This window comes from Trichosurus vulpecula, chromosome 2 (assembly GCF_011100635.1).
Source record: "Trichosurus vulpecula isolate mTriVul1 chromosome 2, mTriVul1.pri, whole genome shotgun sequence".
Taxonomy (NCBI): domain Eukaryota; kingdom Metazoa; phylum Chordata; class Mammalia; order Diprotodontia; family Phalangeridae; genus Trichosurus; species Trichosurus vulpecula.
Window position 1 is genome coordinate 52086113 of NC_050574.1, and position 21888 is coordinate 52108000.

The following is a 21888-nucleotide window of genomic DNA, read 5'->3' on the forward strand; positions in this document are numbered from 1 at the left end:
AAAACAATATGGGGCTCAGGTTCATGGTTAAGAACTTTAACAAGGTAATAAGTCTTTCTGAGAATTGGTGTGATCCCTTCCATGAATCCTTAGTGTTCACAAAACATACTAGATAGCAAAGCAATGGAAAGCCCCTTCATAATAAGTAAATGAGAATTTGGGCAACTTCTCTAGTAAGAGAGTAACCCCAGACAACTTGAGCTGTACAATGGCGTTTCACCACAACCACCTGTTTGCCAGAGGACAGCTATTCAGATTCCTTTGTGATCCAGTACTTGCTGTGTAGTGTTCATGAAGGACTAGCACCTCTGGTGTGAGGGCTGCCAAGCCTCATCCACCTTTGGTATCCACCTGTCACTCAACTCTCACCTGTGGTTCCAAGAAGCTGTAGCATGAGCAGTGGCCACACCCCAGTAAACTATCTCAGCAGATGGACTAACCAGGTTCAGGGTAACAGACAGGCCTCAAACGCATTGGTGAGTGAGGGACCGGCACATTTGAAGACTTCCTCAGGCAGAATGGGCAGATGAGAACAATTTGTTCCAATGGACATGATGTGGCTGAAGCAGGTGCTATGGAGCGCTTAGACCTTGGTCAGACATCGAAGATACCAAGTCATTATGGCTTTATCACCTTCTGCAAACCAGGCCATGGAGAGTCATTCTGGCTTGGGTCTTGCCACCGGACTTCAGTGACTCAGGAAGAGAGAGTGAGGCTGACAACTTTGTGCAACTGTAACTCACTTAAATCCAATTCACACATGAATCAAGCCATTACCCCTTGAGATCATTGGTCCCCTTTGAAAACGAAGGACAAAGAACAACAATTGGTCTGAAGTTACACCATGTCACCAGTCGGTAGAGGATTTCACTCCCTGAGCCTTCTATTGCCCTCATAAAGAACTCAAGCAATGTTCATATAGCAATAGAGGGATGCACTGGTAACTGATTTATAACCAGCCTCCCCAGAAAGAAAGAAAAATTTATGAACATACACTTTTAAATTTAATCAGCATTGTTAATACTTCTTAAGTCTAGTCAACAAAGCAAATCAAGCCCTGATATGTAATGATTACTGATTTCTCAGGTGTAAATGCTGGCACTGAAAATGTTTCAGCTCTCAGGAGCCAGTTCAAGCTGACTCCTGCAAACCCTTAGATGTAGAAGGATAATTGGAGGGGATGGCAAAAGTTTAATGAAGTTTTTTTGTTTTTAAGGATGAGATTTGGATATGTTTGAAAGCAGTAGGAAAGGAACCAGTAAACAGAGGAAAGTTGATGATTAGAAGGGGAGAATATTTGAGGGGTCAGCCTGTTGGAGAAGATGGGAGGGGAGTGGACCAAGGGTATTATGTGGAGAGGTTGCCCTTTTACAGAAGTAAGGTCACTTTATTAGAAACTGAGGGAAATTGTAAGGGAGGATGTCAAGCGATTTTGAGATGAAAAGAAAGGTGAGAAGGGGCTTTAGGTAAATGGCTTCATGTTTTCCCAATAAAGTAAGAAGCAAGATCCTCAGTTGAAAGAGTAAGGGCCAGAAGAAGTGTAAGAAGCTTAAGGAGAAGAAAAAGGTCGGGAATAGCTTTTGTGATACACTGATATGGGACCAATCAGGAATAAAAAGATTGCCTTGCAGCAAGGAGAGCCCAGCTGAAACTGGATAGCATGAATTTATAGTTTGCTTAGTTACTATGGTTTCATCACTCTCTTCATCTCAGGCAGTATATGAGTAGGTATATATTAGGTAGACGGTGGAAGTATGCCAGGGCTAGAGCTGGCAAGGGCTCAATGATGGGACAAGAAGCTGAGAGGCTCATGAGGAGATGAGGAGATGTGTGGGTTGGATAATTGTGAAGACTTCACAGGGTATGTCTAATGGAGAGGTTTTGGGATTTGGCCTTGTAATTTTGGGAAGGCATGCCCTTCCCCCCCTCTCTCTCAGATGTTGGAAGATAATGAACTTCCTGTGAGCTATTTGTTCTGTGCTCTGGGAAGGGTCTCTCCTTCCCCCCTCCCATTTCTCCTCCTAGACTTTCAGCCGCCACCCTAGCAGTGGAGTTCTGATAGGGAAAAACCTGAACAAACCGGATCAATCTTGGTCCTCTGTGTAGTTTTCGCACCTAGACTGTAAGCTCACCTCCCCAGCCAATGGTGAGAAGGGATAGAGGTGGGTGGGAATCTTCTTCATTAAGAGTATAAATTAAGGCAGGTTCCCTTTTACCTTGCCTCCTCCCTTATGGAGGTGTGTCCAAGTCTTGCAAGGTTTGTATAATAAATTTACTTTGTTTCTCTTAAAGATGTCTCTCCTATTATTTAAAGATTCTGTCCCATACAACAGTATAAGAGTTGAACAGGTTGACTATAATCATGATTGGGAAAGTAGGAAAATAAAGTCACAACCAAGGTGATATGAGAAAGTACTAAGCAATAGAGGTATTGACATTTGTGATAAGGAAGAACAGATTTAGGACAGATGAGATAGAATGGTCTGAGGTTTATAGTCAGAGGAATGTCAGAGTTTTCCATTAAGGATGGAGAACATGTGCTTATTGGTGAGTTTCAGGTATAACTGTCCCTGTATCTGAGGTGGAATGAAGGAATAGGTCACAGCAGAGATTTAAGGAAATTGAAGAATTCAGGTTAATTTGATAAGAAATAAAATACTCTTTTCCATTCATTGGATGAATGAAAAGATGCTACACAGGAATTGTTTTGGGATTGGCTAAAGAAAAGGGTAAGCAATTTCAGAACTCAGGATTCAAATGCCTGATCTGCTCATTGGGGGAAGCCATTCCAGCCAAGCCCCTGACAGGTGAATGTTTAGGGGAAAGTGGAGAAGAGCCCTTATCACGGGCTCCTTGTACAAGGAGCAAACTACACCATGTCCGAGAGAAGAAAAGGACATTGGGAACAGTTACACCTCTGCCACATCCTGTGCTCTAAGCTTGAGCCCACATTCCCCTGGGCTCTGTATGCACTTTCAGGGAAATGTGCCCCTAGTTTAGAGGGATTTTTTGTACCAACTATTGTTACTACACCACCTTAGTAAATATGTATTTCTAAAAGCTAATTACATTGAAATGGCTAATTGGTGTCAACTGATAATTAACGGATGGAAGCATACCAGTGGGGGCTCAAGTCATATAGCACTAGAAAGCACCCCCACAACCCCCTAGGGTTACCCTAAAGAGCTAGGGATAAGGAGTGGGGAATAGTAAATACTGCCTTTGGACCTTAGCTTGCTCATGCTAGTAGGAGTTGGGGATAGTAGCCCCTGAGTATGTGTTAGGCTGGTAGAGCAGGAAATAAGCCTCCTGAATCAGCCACTTCCAGAAATTTCAAAATGCCATTGTTCTTCCATCATTTTCTCAACCAGGTGAGTCAAAATTCTGAAGATAGAGCTCTCAGTTCTGAACTTTTTTGAGAACTGTTTTTCTTTAAAAAGAAATTCAATCAAGCTAATCCTTGAATTTTATCACTGAACAGTTGTCAGAGATTATCTCAGAGCTTTCTGCCTTTCCAGCCCCAGGGAAAGAAGCCCTTGATTTAAGACTCTTTAAAAGTGTAAATTGACTGGCTTAAAAAGCAAATGTGATCTAACTTCAAAGCTGTGAGATCTTGACAATAAATGAAGAAGAAATTGGTCTGTGTTGGTGGGAGGAAGAAATAGGGCTAGTTCTCATGTTAAATTGGCATCAATGAATCCTGCAGTTCTAGCTGGAAGAAACAGACCCACTGGTAGTGCCCCATAAGGCTAAGGTGTTACCTTTGAAGCCTAATCCACCATCAAGCGGTGGCATAGCAAGGTTACTGGGCACAAGAATCTGAGCTCCCTCCTGGGAGCTCTCCTCCCACTTTGTTTGGATCTCTCCTTTGGGTTTAGATTTGTATTGTAGTGATTTAGACAAATGTCATAAATACTTTGAAGGGAAAATGCTTATTCATCTTTACACCTCTTCCAAATAAAAACTCACCGTTTCATGATAGGAAATGTTTACTATTGTGGTAGTCATTCCTGACGAAGCGTGAACTTTGTTAGAACAAAGAGCAAAATTAACACAAAACAAAAATCATAAAACTCTGAGAAAAGATATGGCATGCCGTTAAAACAGCTCCAATCTGATCCATTTAAACTAGTTGATACCCAAAAAATGGTCAAGGAAATTGACATCGCTTACAATTTTATAGGGAAAGGGACTGGATCTATGACTTCTTTGACACAGGAAGTGCCCTCTACTGGTGCAAGTCTGCATCTTGTTCTTAGAGAGTTGCCCAGAGCCCTGAGAGGTTGTCTAGGATCCCACAGGTACTGTGGGTCAGAGGCAGGATTTGAAACTAGGTCTTCCTGGCTCCAAGATCAATTATCTACTCCATGCTGCCCCTCAACAATTTTAAAGTTTAACCAAGATTAGGCTTCAAAGGTAACACCTTAGCCTTATGGGGCACTCACTACCAGTGAGTCTGTTTCTTTCAGCTAGAATTGCAGGACTCATTAATGCCAATATAACATGAGAACTAGCCCTATTCCTTCCTCCCACCAACACAGACCAATTTCTTCTTCATTTATTGTCAAGATCTCACAGCTTTGAAGTTAGATCTCATTTACTTTTAAAGCCAGTCAATTTACACTTTTAAAGAAAGTCTTAAATCAAGGACTTCTTTTAACCATGAAGTTTAACCATAATGAGGAAACTAAAAGAGATGGAAAGTTATCTTAGTCTTATGTAGAGGAAAGCACTAAGGAAGTCACAGTATCTAATTTCAAATCCCACCTCTGTCACTCCCTGCCCGTGTAACCTTGGACAAGTCATTTAATCTCTATCTGCTTCATTTTCCTTATCTGTAAATGAGGGCACTGGACTAGGTGACACAAGGATCACTCCTAGCTCTGTGTCTATGATTCTTGCCCAATGTAAAGATGTGGCAAACAAGAGTAACCCTAGTTGAGAATGCAAACTCATAAAAGCATAGAGGATGGTGAAAGATTAGGAGCAGTATTGTCTCATAAAAGAAAGGAAAGGCCAAGGAGAAGCAAATTTTAAAAGTTTAGCGAGATAGCCAAGCTAAGCCGTCCCAAGTAGTCACCCCAGATGAAGTAGGTATAGATGGGTTGCAGTCAGATTGTAGGCAGGGATGGTTACCCACATCTATAAGATGACATCCATTAGAATATCTAGGCCAGAGTATCTAGCACAAGGTCTTATTCGTAGCATTTTTCATAAGTGTGTGCTTTCAGTATCATAGTATTTTAAGATACACATCCATGACCCTAAAAATTACTTTATAGATTCACCTTATCAGTATGAGCTACTATTCGTAAGCTGCTCAAGTAAAGAAATCGAGTTTTCCTTTTGCTTTGTATAAGCTCAAAGGAGAAATCTCAATTACCAAATATCTTACTGAAAGAGTTAGTCTGTAGACTGAAAGGACCCTACCAGACCTGGAAGAGGAAAAAGATGGGAAGGAGGGAAAAAAAAAAAAAAGAATTTGGTGAAAACTGCCTGGAGATTTGACCTTCTCTTTATACTCTGATCTGACATGTGGACCTGAAAACCATTTGTAAATGATCTTGCCATTTGTAAAGTTTTTATACCCATTATCTCACTTCATCATCACAACTATGAGGTTGACAGGGCCTGTGCTATTCTACTGCTTTCTCCAGAATTATCAATGATGTCTTAATTGCCAAATCTAATGGCCTTTTCTTGGGCATCATTCTTCTTGACCTCTCTGCAGACTTTTGACACTATTGATTTCACTCTATTCCTTAATACCTTCTTTTCTCTAGGTTTTTGGGACACCACTCTCTCCTGGTGACTAACTGGGTCCACCACAAATTTGTGTTGCATAACCCCAACAGGGTCCTCACTGCCACGAGGCAATTTTTTTATACCTCCCTAATTAACTTACTGTCCTGCTAACCATAGGAGTTCTTTGAAACCTCCCATAGTTCCCCCCGCCCCCACCTGCTCAGTTGGACTTACTTTATATTTTACTGAAAAAATTGAAACCATTCTCTGAGAACTCCCTTTTCTCCCCTCCTCCTAATCTCACATAACCCAGATGCCTTCTGCTGCCACTATCTCTCTCTTCACCTCTGTTCCACAGGAAGTGGCCCCTCCCCTGCCCAGGCTAATTCCTTCATTCCATCCCATCTTCTCCAAAACATTACTTCTCCTATCATCCTCACTTTCACCTATCTTCAACTTCTCCCTGTCTTCCTTATTGCCTACAAACATGCCCATGTCTCCTCCCTGCTCAAAAGACATTTATTTGATCCATCCATCCATCCCTGCTAGGTGCTTCCACTTCATTCCTCCTCACTTCTTTTTTTGGGGTTGGGGGGGGGTCAGGGAAATTGGGGTTAAGTGACTTGCCCAAGGTCACACAGCTAAGTACAGGTGTCAAGTGTCTGAGGTCGGATTTGAACTCAGAACCTCCTGACTCCAGGGCTGGTGCTCTATTCCCTGTGTCACCTGGCTGTCCCTCCCCCTCACTCTTAATTCTCTTATTCAACTGAAAGTGCTCTCTCCAAAGTTACCAATGATCTCTTAACTGCCAAATCCAATGACTTTTTCTCAATTCCTCTCTTGACTTCTCTACAGCCTTGGATATTACTAATCTCTCCTTACAACTCTGTCTTCTTCAGGACATTATTCTCTCCCAGTGCTCCTTTTACTTATCTCACCATCCTTCAGTCTCCTTTGCTGGATCTGCCTGTGGGTGTCCTGAAGGGCTCTGTCTTAACCCTTCTTGATCTCATCAACTCTTGTCCTATCCAACTCAGTGCCTGATACATAGTAGGAGCTTAATAAATGTTTATTGACAGACTGAGCTTAAAAGTGGCAGGCAGAACTCCAATCCAGCTCTTCTGGTTCCAAGGGTGTGGTTCCCAATTGCACTATAACTACATGACTCCAAGTTCATCTAGACATTTCTGGAGAGATTCTGAAGACATCTGAGAGTCTTCTTACCACATCTTATTTATAGTTGACCTGGAGCACCAGCTTCTAATTGTTTGTAAATATCCTTCAGGAGCACATCCAAGGACTGGGCAATGACTTCACTAGACTGATAGCCAGAAGGGTAAAAATACTCACTTTAAACTTAAATGGATTGGGCAGTAAGTGAAAAACCTTGCAAAGCCCTGCTTTGGCCATCTCATTAGCCACTGCAGGACTTGAAAAGACTCAGTGCTATCATTTTTAGTTTCTAAAAACATTTCCATTTAATTTTTTTTCTTTTTTAAACATTTATTTATTTTTACTTTACAACATACAGTTCCACAAGCTTTTGAGTACCAGATTTTCTCCCCTTCCCTTCCCAAGATAGCATGCAATCCAGTATAGTCACATTAAACATATTTTCACATTAGTCATGTTGCAAAGAATTAGAACCAATGGAATGAACTATGAGAAAGAAGAAACAAAACAGAGAGAGCAAATAGTATGCCTCCATCTGCATTCAGACTCTGTAATTCTTTCTCTGGATGTGGATAGCATTTTCCATCATGAGCCTTTTGGAACTGTCTTAGAATCTTGCATTGCTGAGAAGAGCCAAGTCTATCAAAGTTAGTCATCACACAATGCAGCTGTAACCATGTACAATATTCTCCTGGTTCTGCACCCTTCAGTCAGCATCAGTTCATATTCCATTTAATTTCAAACTACTTTTAAGGCAATTTTAAGAATAAATTAACAAACTCAATTTGTGTTTCTGGCATTTATGACCAAAATCCAAGCCAGTAGATCTTAAGCTTGATCAGGTTCTATCAGATTAGAAAGGTACACCAGCCAGCTAGCAGAGGATGAATTATCTGAGGATTAGGCTAGCTCAGTTCCAAGGGGCTCACTGCCAGAAGGCTGACAAGATGAAATTGTTTGGCCACAGAAATTCGAAAAAGAGTATATCTACTAAGGGACTAGAATCAGTGAAAACACAAAACCCTTGCAGTAAATGAAAGGCCAAAGGAGGGGGCAGTTTGGGAGGCACAGCAAGTCATAAGATCTTCACAACTTTACCTTGTTTTAATTACAGAAAATACGGCACAACATCTGACATCTTAGTCATAAAACACAAGGACAGGAGAGGTTTACCGCAACTTTAAAAAAAATCTTTAAGTGCCGTAAGATCATTTGTTGGCATTATTCCATATTATTTTAGCAAATGAGATTAAGTCCTAACTTGTAAATGGTGGCCAGCATCAAATTCTTATCAGTCTTGACAGAAGCAACAGAAACGAAGGCTGACCCAACATCCACCACGTGTTATCCAAGACAGGACGTTTACTTTCATATTAGCAAAGAAAATAAGTAACACTTGGAAATTGTAGTCATCACATTGAAAAACATGGTTATGAACAGACACTTAAAAGTTGTCTTGCACATTCATACAGGGCCTTTGGCAGCTTTTCCTCACAACAACCCATTTTAAAGATGAGGTAACTGAGGCACAGAGATGGCAACTAACTTCTCTAGGGCCATACAGCTGAATGATGTGTCAGAATAGGCATACTAACTCCATTTACATGCTGCTGACAGATGTCAGAAGACCTTTGAATGTGATATGATAATAAACAGAACAGATTTTCTACTAGCACTCTCAGACACCAAAAAGGCTGTAGGTGACCTAGAAGACGTTCTAATTATGAAAAAAATGGAAATCAAGAAAAATATCCCAAAGGTAAATAATGCTTTTAATAAGGAACCTAAGAAATACATAAATGTTAACATTTCTAAGGCCCAGATAATTTGAAATAATGCAAATGTATACATGAAAGTATGCTAGAAAAAAAGAGGCAGCTAGGTGGCACAGTGAGTAGAGCACTGGCCCTGGAGTCAGGAAGACCTGAGTTCAAATCTGATGTCAGACACTTGACACACTTACTACCTGTGTGACCTTGGGCAAATTACTTAACCCCGACTGCCTTGCCTTCCCCCCTCTAAAAAAAATGCTAGATAAATGGGGAGTATTCAACTTCATGCTGTGAGTGACATTTCCAAATCTGCTACTGTGGTGTGAACATTTTTTCCAACTTTGCCATTTTAACAGCAGAATTTGTCAATAAATGAATTTGAGAAACTCATAGTTAAGTCTGCAGGCAGGGACAGAGAATGAGCCACATAAATACATTATGAAGTGAGCGGAGAGCATTGAGACTGAAAGTGTGTCACAAGCAACCACTAGTCCATCTTTGAACATCAAAGGACTAGTCTTTAAATTGATGGTCTTGTGGCTATTTATAGTAGAACTACCATTTTGGCCAATCAATGGAGAAACTGTAGGCTTTTTAAAAAGCTCATTTCATCACATGATCCAGCTCCAAGATAATTGTTTTTGGATCTGAGTGCTTCAAAATGGAGCTTATGGACTAATTTAAGTATTACTAAATTCCCTAGAAAAAGAACCTAAAGTCTAAATTCTTTGAGATGTCACCTAGGCCTGGTTTCCTCTCTTACTACTCCCCTAAAAAACACAGGCCAGCACAGGGGTGAATTCTGCACATTTCTCACCGAGCTCACTTTGAATGTAATATACCTTAGATCAAGGAGGATAAATATCTATCTTGTTTTCCTTCTAAATGTTAATCTATTCATTAAAAATTAAATTTTCAAAAATATTTTTAAGAAACCATAATGATTTGGTTAGATCTGCTTCTCTGACCACATGAGATAAACATCCTATGTACAGAATCTGACCCAATGCTTCCAAACTTTTAAATTGACATATTTTCTTACAGACATTACAGTTCAGTTAACGATGGTCTTCACTTCCTCAGAGGAAATCTCTTTTCTTCTGTTATATGCATTCCTGAGTTGATGAGGAAGAAATACTCATTTTATTAAAGGCACCTTCACCAACCAAAGAAAGACACATACCAAGGCTAGGCAAGCAATCACTTTTATTCAGAGACCTGTCCAGGGTACCATCACTTTCACCAAAGGGGCTGTATTAGCAAATTTGGCCTAAAGGTCCAAATTCACAGTAGTATTAGGGCACAGTTACTGGGACCCTTTCAGACAGCAATGTCAACTGCCTAAGGACACAGGAGTACAGGAAATCAGTCTGTTTCCCATAACGTGATAGCACCTCCTTTTTTCAGAAGCCAGACAGATGGGAACAGTAAACAATGTTAAAATCTCTAGAAAAGGGGAATGACAAACTCAATCAATTATCTACTCTCCCAAGTGCTAATTAACTTTATATCCAGGACTGAAAATAAATAATGGAATCTCTGCACATTCATCATTCCTCAGCTAGGATGACAGGATTCAGGGTTGGAAGGGCCTTTAGAGATCATCTAGCGCTATCCCTGGGCCTCCCCCTCAATCCCCCCAATTTGGTAACTAAGGATACTTCGGCCCAGAGGGGAAAATAACTTGCCAAAGGTTACAGGGCTAATAAGCGGCAGAGCCAAAATTCAAAACCCAAGTCAGGTAATGTCAAATCCAAGTCATTATAATCCAGCTGACTAAAGCATTCTCTGGGTGAGATGAAGAAATCTGAGACAGCTTTCAAGGGGCAAGAATCCTTTCTTCTCTGAAATCACAGGTACCAGACAGTTCAGGGGGCTTCAAGAAGCGTCCCTTAGGATACAGTTCGGAAGGGCTGCTACATGTCTGGTATCTACTTGTGTCTGCTATTTCAAAAGACTGCATGGTTAAACCACAATAAATAAAAGAGAAAAATAAATTGGAAAGTTTGTTAAGTAATCCCAATTTGGACTGCTAGGAGAGAAGAGGCCAGAATGGTCCCATAAAGACAACATCTACAAGCTACCAGCCCTATGCACTTACACTGCTAATGTTTTGTATTACTATTGGAAGTTAAAACATGTGAGTTCAACTTTATGGTGGGGAAAGCTGGTTGGGGGGGGGGGCAGGGAGTGTTGAGCTGGTAATAATTAAAAAATGAATTTTACAGAGTACTCTAAAGTTTACAAAGCACTTTCTATATATTATCTCAGTTGAGCTTCACAACAACCCTGTGAGGTAGGTACTAGAGGTATTATTAGTATCCCCATTTTACAGATAGGAAACTGAGGCTCAGAAACATTAAGTGACTTGCCCATGGTCACAAAGCTAGTAAATGTCACAGGGTGGGTGTGAACTGACATGTGCACTATTCCATCCATTATGCTGGCCAGGCTGATTTTCAGAAACTAGAAGTTAATCCTTAGAGCATTTCTCCCCAACCCCACTCACCACCCACCCACCCACCCACCCAAATCCCATTAGTAAAATCTGGAAAAAGAAAAAAAAAAACCAAAGGGCTGGAAACAATGGGGGTGAAGGAAACATCCCTGTTTAGGGCTTGTCAGGTAGGGACGAGGGAAATCCACAAAGGTTCTTCCAGACTTTAAGTACAGGTAGTAAGTCTCTAGTCCACTGTGAGATGCCAAGTCATGTTTCTTAGAGTTCATCACAGAAATCCACCTCCTCCTTGGATAGAACCCTGGCTGAGCTGAGCTTCCTAGGCATTTCCCAATACGCTTTCTTGCCAGTCTGTCAAATCACATGAGTGGCTTCTGGCCTGGCCCATGACACCCCTCCTCAATGTTCCTTCTGAGGACATGATGTATCTTTCTTTACCGCCAAGCACGATTCAGAAGTTTCACTTGGGCCAGTCTCTTTGTGATCATGGTGGCAAAGACCAAGCCAAAGAGGACGCTGCTGATCAATACATAGTCATAGTCGTCTTTCAAGACATCAAACTGTTTGGATGGGTAGACACGGGTTTGGTAAATGTCTAGCCCATATGCCACGACCTGGGGAACCAAAGAGAACCCCAACTAGTTAAGAAGCAAAAAATCACTCCATGTTTACAGTCTCAGTAGGGCCAGGATCGCGGGGAACAAACTGCAAAGCAGAACAAAGCAGCCCTAAAGCAGGCTGTACTCACCAGGCACGTAGACTCCAGGCCAGAAGGGGCAGTATAGATGCCTCTCATTCTGGAGATGGTCTGGTTGTAATTGATGAACCTCTCTGCATGGATCTGGACATCTGGAGAATATGGGATCAAGTTCTCCTCTCTGCAAAGCATCAAAGTCAAGTCAAGACAACAGTGAAAACCTCCACCCAATCCAAGTAACTCTCCCAAGGCCACGGGACAGTAAAGTCTCCCAGTCTTGGCCTAGTTTGCATTAAGCATTCAAGAGTAACCTCCTGCCTTGATCTCTCCCCTCAAGTGCTAGTTCCACAAGTCTGAATACCTTCCAGATAGCTCTCCCTGGCTGTTCCACCTACTCTCCAACTTCAATCATCATGTTCCCTCCTAAAATCTGCACACGCATACACACGCAAGCGCTCTCTCCCTCCCCCTCTCCCTCTCCCTCTCTCCCTCTCCTGTCCATGGCACCAGCACCAAGATTCCACCAGTGAGTGTGTCACCCAGGTTCAGAACTTCAGGCTCTTGTTTTTCACTAACCCTGATCTTCCTCATCCATTCAGTGACCAATTTCCTGTCACTACCACCTCCTCCTCTAAAAGCTCTTGCATTCTCCTCTCCCACAAGTACTACCCTAGTGGGGACACTCATTTCCACTCTTCCGAAGTACCAGAATAGCACTCTCATTGGTCTCCCCACCTCAAGGTCTCCTCTCTTTCCCATCTAACCTCACAGCCACCAAAATAATCTTATTTATGTACAAGTCTGACCAAGTCCCATCTTTTACTCAGAAACCTTCTTTGGCTGCCCTGTTGCCTATCCGATAAAATACAAACTCCTTACCTGTTCTGGCACTTACAGCCTTTGACAATTTGTTTGAAACTTACCTATTCAGCTTTATTTCACACTATTCCCTCAAAGTCCCCCCTCCTTTTTTTAAAACCAACTGGTCTCTTCTTCCACCTCTGTACTTTTGTGCACAGACCAGCCCCAAAACATGGAAAATGCTCTCTCTTCCTCTGCAAATTCCTCTTCCTTTAGGAATAGCTCAGGGCCATCTCTTCCACGAAGCCTTCTGCTCACCCCACTCCACTCCCAACTATAGAGAATCACAGATTCAGAACTGGAAGGGACCCCTGAGGCCAGCTAGTCAATCTCCTAATTTGACATATGAAAAGATCCAGGGAAGTTAAAGGCCTTGCCCAAGGTCACCCAGGTAGTAGTGGTAGAGGTGGGGCTCCAAACCAGAGCTCTGGCTCCACACCCAGCAGTCTTTCCATGACACCATGCTGACTCTTCCTCCTCATCATTTTTCCAGAGAACTTTATCTGAATTTCTCTTCTGCCATCATCACATTCTACCTCCCCTACTAGGCCTACTCCTCATCCTCAAGGTTACACTATCATGTCCCATCATTGCATCCACAACACCTAGCACATACAGTTCACATTGCTATAAACACATATCTAAGATTTATTCCAAACTTTCCTCAAATAACCCTGTGAACTAGGTGGCACTTTTTTATTCCCACTTTATTGATGAAGAAACAGACTCTCTGAGAGTGTTTGTATGATTTGCCCAACAGGTGAGCCAGAATTTGAACCTATGTTTCCTGATGCTAAATCTAGTGTTCTTTCTATTGCACTGAGATGCCTCAGATAATAAGCAAGCTTTTAAAAAATGTTTACTGATTGAAATGCGTTAAAGTGACAGGGACCTGAGGAAAATAATGTTCAGTTCTGCATGGGCAGAAAAATAAGTAAAAAGCAGCAGCAGCTGGCCGGAGGAATAGTGTTTATAGTATCTGAGGTGAAGAAAATGATGAAACAGAAAGAACACTAGATTTACAGGAGGAAAAAGCCAGGTTTAAATCATGATTCTGATGCTTATTAGCTGTGTGTGAGATCCAGGACAAGTTAATTCCTCTTCTGTAACAGGGGAATAATAATGATTTCACTACCTACCCCATAGGGCTTTTATTGAAAAATCACTTTATAAACCTATGAAAACGGAAGTTACAGAAAATTCCATGACCCATAAGCCAATACCTGCCTCCTTCCCCTTTTTTCCCTCTGAAATAGTCCACATCCCAATCTTTTCCCCTGAAAATCATATCATTTTTTCTCTATCTTGAATCTATCCTCCCTCCTCTTTTTTTTTTAAATTCTATAAACACCCTAGTTTTAGTATTTGCTGCTTCCCTTCAACCTGGATGAGCAGAATTTGGGGTGAACATGAAGATATCCCAGAAATGGCATGTAAGTGCAATTTCACAGCTGATCAATTTCGACGACCATAGGTGACCTACCTATGTGTAAGAGACTTCTACTAAAGTCAGTGTTTGCAAGTCAGGGCTCACTAAGGGTCCCATGGGTTTCCAGGTCTCACCTGCTTTGCTCTGTTGGGATCTCAGGACGTCGAGGATCTAGCAGGGCCTTTGGCAGAGAGAGAATTGCTCCCGAGGGTAGCCCAACTGCAGAGAAAATGTATTAATGAAATGAGCTAGTAGTTTGATAGCTCTAGCATAGGTCCAGTTACAGAGCTTCCCAAAGGCAATCTCTTGTGGTTTGCTGAGAAAGTAGTTCGAGGGAGAAATCCTAATGAACAGGGAGTAATCTTAACTGCAGAAAAAAAGTCCTGCTGAAAAGTCCAGAAAGCAACTGGATCCCTGTCACCTTCTGCCCCTCCCCTCCCTGATCCACAAGACCACAGTCAGGAAAGCCTTTTCTCTATTAACCGCTGAGCAGTAGGGCTCCACCTCCACCAGCCAGGTGGCCCCACCTATCCCTGACTGGGTAAAAGTGAGTCTAAGTACCAATGGCCATGGACAGCCCAAAATCTTTCGTCTGCCTTCATCTCATGAACAAGGCTTAGAAAGGGTGAGGATTTCAGCTGAAGAATTATGACTAACATCTCTCTCCTCTCATACATCCAAAATAAACAACATGCATTTCCTTTCCCCAAACCCAAGGTTCCAAATTTAGCAAGCCAACCCAGCTTACACTATTTGGGCCCTAACCCTAGAATTCCATAATCCCAGGGCTGGAAAGAACCTCGGAAGGCATTGGGTACATATTAAACTGGGAAACAATAGGTCATTTGAATTTCACTTGAAGGCTAAGTGACCAGAAACTCACAACCTCCAAAGTAAACTCATTACACTTTCTGACAACTTTGTTAAGAAACTGTTTTTGTAATGAAGTAAAAATCTATTTTTCTTCAACTTCTCCCCTTGATGCTACTTCTGCCCCCCCCCCCCCCCCCCCCCAGGGCTAGGCAGTACAAGCACATTGTCCCCATGACAGCCCTTTAAAAACTTGAAGAAGTTGTATCAACTCTCTGGACTCTGAGTTTGTGCTCACCCTATTTGCTCAGGTCAAAGGCCCCACCCATTTCTGTAGCCCACAAGGAGCCAAGGTTGATTTCAGAGTCAATTCTCTGAAGTGAGTGAAAACTCAGATTCGAGAAGCAAAGTATTTCGTTTTAAAGGAAAAGGAAGGAGCTGACCAGCTTCTGTAGGTTACAAAATTAGCCTAAGGTTCTTTCTCTGATGCAAGAAAGCCTTCCCCAATAATTGCAATTAACATATACATGATGCTTTATAATTTACTAAATGGTCCACCAGTAATGAACTGCTTCAATCAATTTGGAGAATAATTTGGAACTATTCCCACACGGCTACAAAACTGCATACCCTCTGACTCAGCAATACCACTACTACGTCTGTGAGCCAAAGAGATCAAAGAAAAAGGAAAGGACCTACATGTACGTAAGTATTTATAGCAGCTCTTTTTGCAGTGGCAAAGAATTGGAAATTGAAGGGATGCTCATCATTTGGGGAATGGCTGGCTGAACAAGTATGGCATATGATTTTGATAGAATACTACTGTGTTATAAGGAATGATAAAAGGGATGGTCTCAGAAAAACCTGGGAAGACTTATATGAGTGGAGGCAAAGTGAAGTGAGCAGAAGCAGGAGAACACAGTACACAGTGACAGCAGCATTGTGTGGTGATCCACTGTGAATGACTCAGCTACTCTGATCAAGACAATGATCCAAGACAACTCCAAGGGACCCATGATGAAAAATGCCATCTACCTTGAGAGAGAAAATTGGTCGAGTTTGAGTGCACATTGAAGCATACTTTTTTCACTTGCTTTATTTTTCTTAGTTTGTTTTGCTTTGGGTAACATAGCTAATGTGGAAATATGTTTTATATGAAATATATTATTTTATATGAAATTATATTACATTTATATGAAATAAGTTATATTTCACATGTATAACTGATATACTGTTTGCCTTCTCAATAGGTGGGGGAGGGGCTGGAGGGAAAGAGAGAATTTGAAATTCAAAATTTTTAAAAATGAATGTCAAAAGTTAAAATTTAAAATTTAAAAATAAAAAAAACACCCTTGACCATCTCACCTGAGCCCAACCTATTACAGATGTGAAAATTGAGAAACAAAGAAAAGAGTGAAACTGAAATACCATTCCAGATGCCCTGACTCCAAATCCAGGAATCTTTCCTTCACACTACAGATGCTTCTCACTACTTCCTCACTTCTGTGGACTATACTAAACTCTGCAGGCAATGGAAATTCTGCTCTGACCTTTGTTTATTCAATCAAGTTCCACCAGGGCCTCTCGTAAGACACTCACTGAGTAGATGGCGACTGGTGATGCCACGTTCTGTGATGGTGGCCTCCATGGCACTGATGGATGAGGGGAAGATATATGACTGCTGGAGGACCTGGGGGAGCTGCGGGCGATCCAGGGAGCTGAAAGCTGTGGCATTGTACTGCTCTGTCCCTTCATATAGCTCTAGCACTGTGAACTCATTACGCCGGGCCTTGGTGTTCCAATACTGGTACTACAGGAGAAGGAAGAAATGGTTTGTGATCTGAGTTGATGCCAGCCTGTCCCAAGGCTGCTGATTAACCCAACTGGTCAAGGAAGGTTGAAAAATATGGTGCCTTGCTAAAAACAGAGATCAGGGAAGATAGGAAAAAAACATGGCACTCCCACTGTCCTGCCCTTTACACTGTCTTTCTAAGTTTAAAGATGTAGATGCTAGAAATCTAAGGGCTCCCAGCTGACCCAAGCCCCCCACAACAGCTAGGAAAATGTTCTTCCTCAGGTCTCTGGGGCACATGCTAAGAAGGAGTATGATTTATAGGTAACCACAGAACAATTAGGTAAATGAATCACTGGGCTTTCAGAGGGAAAGAAGAATAGTGACTCATCCCTGACTGCCTCCCATTCCCACAACATCTAGTATCCAAGAGTCCTCTCTCCAACCCACAGCCACAGTATGGAGAAATGCTCAGTGTGCCAGGCATTCCTTACCACCACCCAGTTCTCTGAATGCACAAGATGGACAGGTCCTTTGGCTTTCTTCTGTACAGATGAATGGATGATGCGCCCTGTAACACCATCAATGAGGTAGATGCCAATAAAGGTGCGTTCATGGTGCAAGTCTGTGCTCTCTGTCACCACAGCCAGTAGATTGGGGTTCAAGCTCTAGATGAGAAGGTAGAACAGAAAAGGCTCATGTCAGGTCATTATGATGGGACCAACAATCTTCATGATGAGGTAAACTGAAGACTCTTCCCATTCCTTTGCTATAAAAGGCAGATGGGAATGAGATGTCCTGGTTAAGAAACAGGTGCCACAGATCATCAGTACCACACTAAGATAACACTAACACTAAAACATTGAAGATATTCATCACTTTTTATGATCAAAGATGGTACTAAAGTAGGACTTTGCAGTGCCCATGGGTCACTAGAAACAACAATGATGGGCAGCCAGGTGGTGAAGTGAGTAGAGCACTGGCCCTGGAGTGAGGAAGACCTGAGTTCAAATCCGACCTTAGACATTTGACACATGTACTAGCTGTGTGACCTTGGGCAAATCACTTAACCCCAAGTGCCCTGCCAAAAAACCAACCCCCCCCAAAAAAAAGAAACATCAATGATTACAGACAACAGATGGAAACAAAAGTTATCATTTTGAAAGATGACCACAGAAAATGGCTTTTGCCGCAGTCCCTTGGTCTTCATCCTAGCACCTGGTGCTGGGCATCCTGGCTCCTCTCCAGTCTCTGATCATCTAGAAGCTGCCATCCAATTCAACACTACGCCTTCAGTGATCTCATGGGTACTCCCTCCCTCCACTGAGGCAGATACAATACCTCTGTAGGTAATAAAGAGTCTTCATAAGTTGTGTAGACAAAAACATTAAGCCCCTTGGTGGCACACTCTCTGATTCCATGTGTCTCTGAACTTTGCTAGGCTGGTCCTTGGACAGCACAGTCCCTTGCACAGAGAGTAGTTAGTTGTCATGCCTTATGTCCTACCAGCACAGCCTCTGAGTGCTGAGAGCCATCCCCCATCCCCTAAGGAGGAATCAGAAGAAGACCTAAGTGCAGAAACACACACCCTATTATTACCCTTTGTCTTCGATCTGTGTGGTGGACACAGCAAGAGGGCCTCTGTCCTCCTCCCCTCACCACTAGTAAAGTATTGGAGCACACGTGTGGAGACGGGCACACGTCAAGCAACAAATGCCTAAACAAGAGTACCTTATAGAGCACACTGCGGTCGCCCATCACTCGGCCCTGCGAGTGCACGTGCTCACTGGTCCGCTTTCCCTTCACCATCACTATTCTCTGTACCTCTGGTGGGATGGTCAGCTCCCAGCTCAGCTCTGTTGTCAAATCCTGAGGCAGGGAAAAGGGAGAGTTAGTTTTTTGCTCCCAGAACGTCCACAAGTAGAAATGGTGCCTGTCAGAGACAGAGTGCTGCCATTGTGGAAGTCGCCATGGCTAATGAAGGTAGATCTTTGTGCTAGGAAAAGCAGGAATCAATTCAAAGAATCCCCCAAATGAGAGAAAATTTTCACTGAGTCATCATTATTAATAAGAATAGCACATTAATATAATGATTTAAAGTTTGCTTTTGATACAAGTCTGATTACCCCCACTTTACAGATGAGGTAACTGAGAGTCTGGGAGACTGGCTGTCTTACTAAAGGTTCCCCAACTTGTAAGAGCCTGATACAAGATCCAAACCCAGTGTGTGACTTGGCATCTAGCACTGTCTGCTACCCCACACAAATGAAAACCATCATTTACTAACAGAACCTAAGTTCCTTTAGACTAGAAGTTCAGAACTTGGAGTCTATGAACTTAAATGGAAAAAAAAAAACCTTTAATATAACTGGTTTCCTATCTACTCCCATGTATTTTATGTATTCAAAACCATTCCTCTGCGAAGGGGTCTGTAGGCTTTGCCCAGCTGCCAAAGCGAGCCAGGACACAACAGTGGTTCAGAACTCTGGCTTTAGACAAAGGCCCTATCTGAGAATCAGAGCTAGAAGGCATCTCCAAGGCATGCGAGTCCACACTCTATATACTCTGTATGTTCCATGTCACAGAGTTTAAGTATATGACTATGACAACTTACATTGTTTTATTCCAGAATCTCCCTACAAAACCAAAAGAGCTCACTCACATATCCCAGGAGAACAGCCCTGCTGAAAAGAGGGAAGAGACAGTGGGAGATGGTAAGAAGGGAAGGACACAAGAATTTATAGAGCACCTACAATGTGCCAAGCTCTGTTCTAAGGGCTTCATGAGTACTAGATCATTTGGTCCTGACTACAACCCTGGAAGGTAGGTGTTATTGTTAGCCTCATTTTAAAGTCGAGGAAACTAAGGCAAACAAAGGTTAAGTAACTTGCCCAGGCAGGGTCATCACAGCTAATATCTGAGGCAGGATTTGAATTCAGGTTTTTCTGATTCCAGGCCCAGTGCTCTGTCTACCAGCAGCTACCTCTTCGTGGAATATGGTATACCACTGAGAAGGAATTAAGAGACAGAAAATTGACTTGTTCTCTACTCTGATGTCCTGTCTCAACCCAATATTGGCATGGCTTGGGTCACTGAGCCTGACATGCTAAGGAGAATATGAACTCAGGGCGGCTAGGTGACACAGTGAGTAGAGCACCAGCCCTGGAGTCAGGAGGACCTGAGTTCAAATCCAGCTTCAGACACTTGACACACTTACTAGCTGTGTGACCTTGGGCAAGAAACTTAACCCTACTTGCCTTCCCTTTTCCCCTCTAAAACAAAAACAAAAAGAAAATATGAACTTCTGGGATCAGGCCAGGAACTGGCCATTTTGGTTTGGCCTCATGCTCCCACTGGGAACACGCAGCCCAGTGCCTGATGTCTTGTAAGTGCTTGTGGAACTGTATCAGGGCAAGCAGGATCTGAGGACTGAAAGCTGGCATTCTACCAGTCCAACCTCTCTCTTTACAGATGAAGATAGTGAGCCCCAGAGAAGATCAGTAACTTGCCCAAGGTCACAAAGGTCAAAAAGAACAGAGCTGGGATCTGAACCCAGGTTTTCTGGCTCTTACTCAAGTGCTCCTTCTCCTAGATCAGGCCTGTACAACAAACGGCCTGCCAAAGGATTTCGGTTGGCTGTCACGTGACCCATGGTAAACAACCATCATCAGTCTGCCTTTAGTCTGACCTATCTTCGGCCCAGAGAAGTTTACAAGTTGTACAGGTCTGTCTTAGATCATTCCATCTTTTACAATCCCATATAATAATATCTTAAAATTCCATAGTATTAGTTTAGTAACACTTACATAAGTATATGACACTCTAAAGTTGATACGGTATCTCATACACAATATGAGCTCATCTAATCCACACAGAGACCCACAGAGAGGGGCTACTGTGATCCCCAATAATGATTACGAAATCTGATGTTCAGCATCTGAGGAAGGTATGTACCCCAGATCTCCCCATAGGCTCTGTCTGTCTTACTGTGCCACATCTAAGCTCAACTATGTTCAATTTACCACTCATCTGTTACATTTCATTAACACTTGAGTGTCCTACACACTGCCAACATTTTAACAGCTAAGACCTCAGGCTTACTTTGAAGGAAGAATACTCTGCTTTTCACATCAGGATGAAAGTTACACATTTTTCCAGCAAGCCAGGTCCTAAGCTGCCCTGCTCACTATTAACAGGTGGCACCAGTGCTCCAGGAAGGGCTGTGGCGTCCTCAGTGGGAGCACGAGGCCTTAGAAACAATGATCAGATACACTTCTATTCATACAGTTCTACTCCAGCAACTACTCTTCTGTGGTGGCTGGTTATTGGCTCAGTTCATTCCAGCCCTGTGCTAATGAGGCCAAGACCTTAGGTTTGTTTCCCACCGAAGCTTTACTGTTTCAGAGACAAACCACACCCCTCACCTGGCCTACGGTTTCACAAGTCTTTGCTACAGCTATTCACAAAGGAGCCCAAGAAGGCAGCTGGTGGTCATTAGTCATTAGTCAATCAGTCATTAGGGAGTGACTGATTAAAACACAGTAAAGGAAAAATTTGAAGAATACAAATAAACATGAAAAAACTTGTTACGGAATGATAAAGAGTTCAGCAAAATAAGGAAAAGACACACTGAATAAAACTGTACAGGGAGCTTTTAGTAATGTCATTATTTTGTTAGAATTTGCATCATACTAGTTTTCCAATCAAATCTGTTTGGATTTTAAAATTTTGAGATTTACTCCCTATTTTCTTTGTATTTGTTAAGAATGTTAATAAATTTATAAAAATTTTAAAAAGAAAGAGAACAGGATGGACCGTGCCAAGTCTAAGCCAACTCCTAAAAATAACCCAATAAACAAACTAACCCAATGATCCCCACCCCCAACCCCCTGAGCTTCTCTCCAGCAGGACAAATGTTCTTGTAGCTACTTGACTGGTAAGAGTAACACACTATAACAAGCTATTCAGCAACGGCAGGGAAACAGTAAACTACATTGTGGGGGAAAAAAAGAACAATGTAGAAGAATACAATGTTTACAAAGACAAAGAATATAAAGAAACATGGAAAGACATGTTAAGTAACAGTGAGAAGGAAACATTAAAAGAACAACGTAACAACACTATGGCTAAGAGAAGAGGGAGCAACACAAA

At 42.2% G+C, this 21888-nt stretch overlaps 1 protein-coding gene across 2 annotated transcripts in view; it reads right to left on the bottom strand.

Annotated features, from left to right (window-relative positions):
* Positions 1-11230: 11230 nt before the first annotated feature.
* Positions 11231-21888, bottom strand: part of EMC1 (ER membrane protein complex subunit 1) — a 33916-nt gene continuing 23258 nt past the window's right edge. For both annotated transcript variants that reach the window (XM_036746950.1, XM_036746949.1), the window contains 6 exons: positions 18469-18606; positions 17232-17405; positions 16545-16755; positions 14270-14354; positions 11897-12026; positions 11231-11762 (listed from right to left, as the gene is read on the bottom strand). In XM_036746950.1, coding sequence (XP_036602845.1) covers positions 11583-11762; positions 11897-12026; positions 14270-14354; positions 16545-16755; positions 17232-17405; positions 18469-18606 — 918 coding nt within the window. In that variant the 3' untranslated portion in view covers positions 11231-11582. The remainder of the gene's footprint in view (positions 11763-11896; positions 12027-14269; positions 14355-16544; positions 16756-17231; positions 17406-18468; positions 18607-21888) is intronic.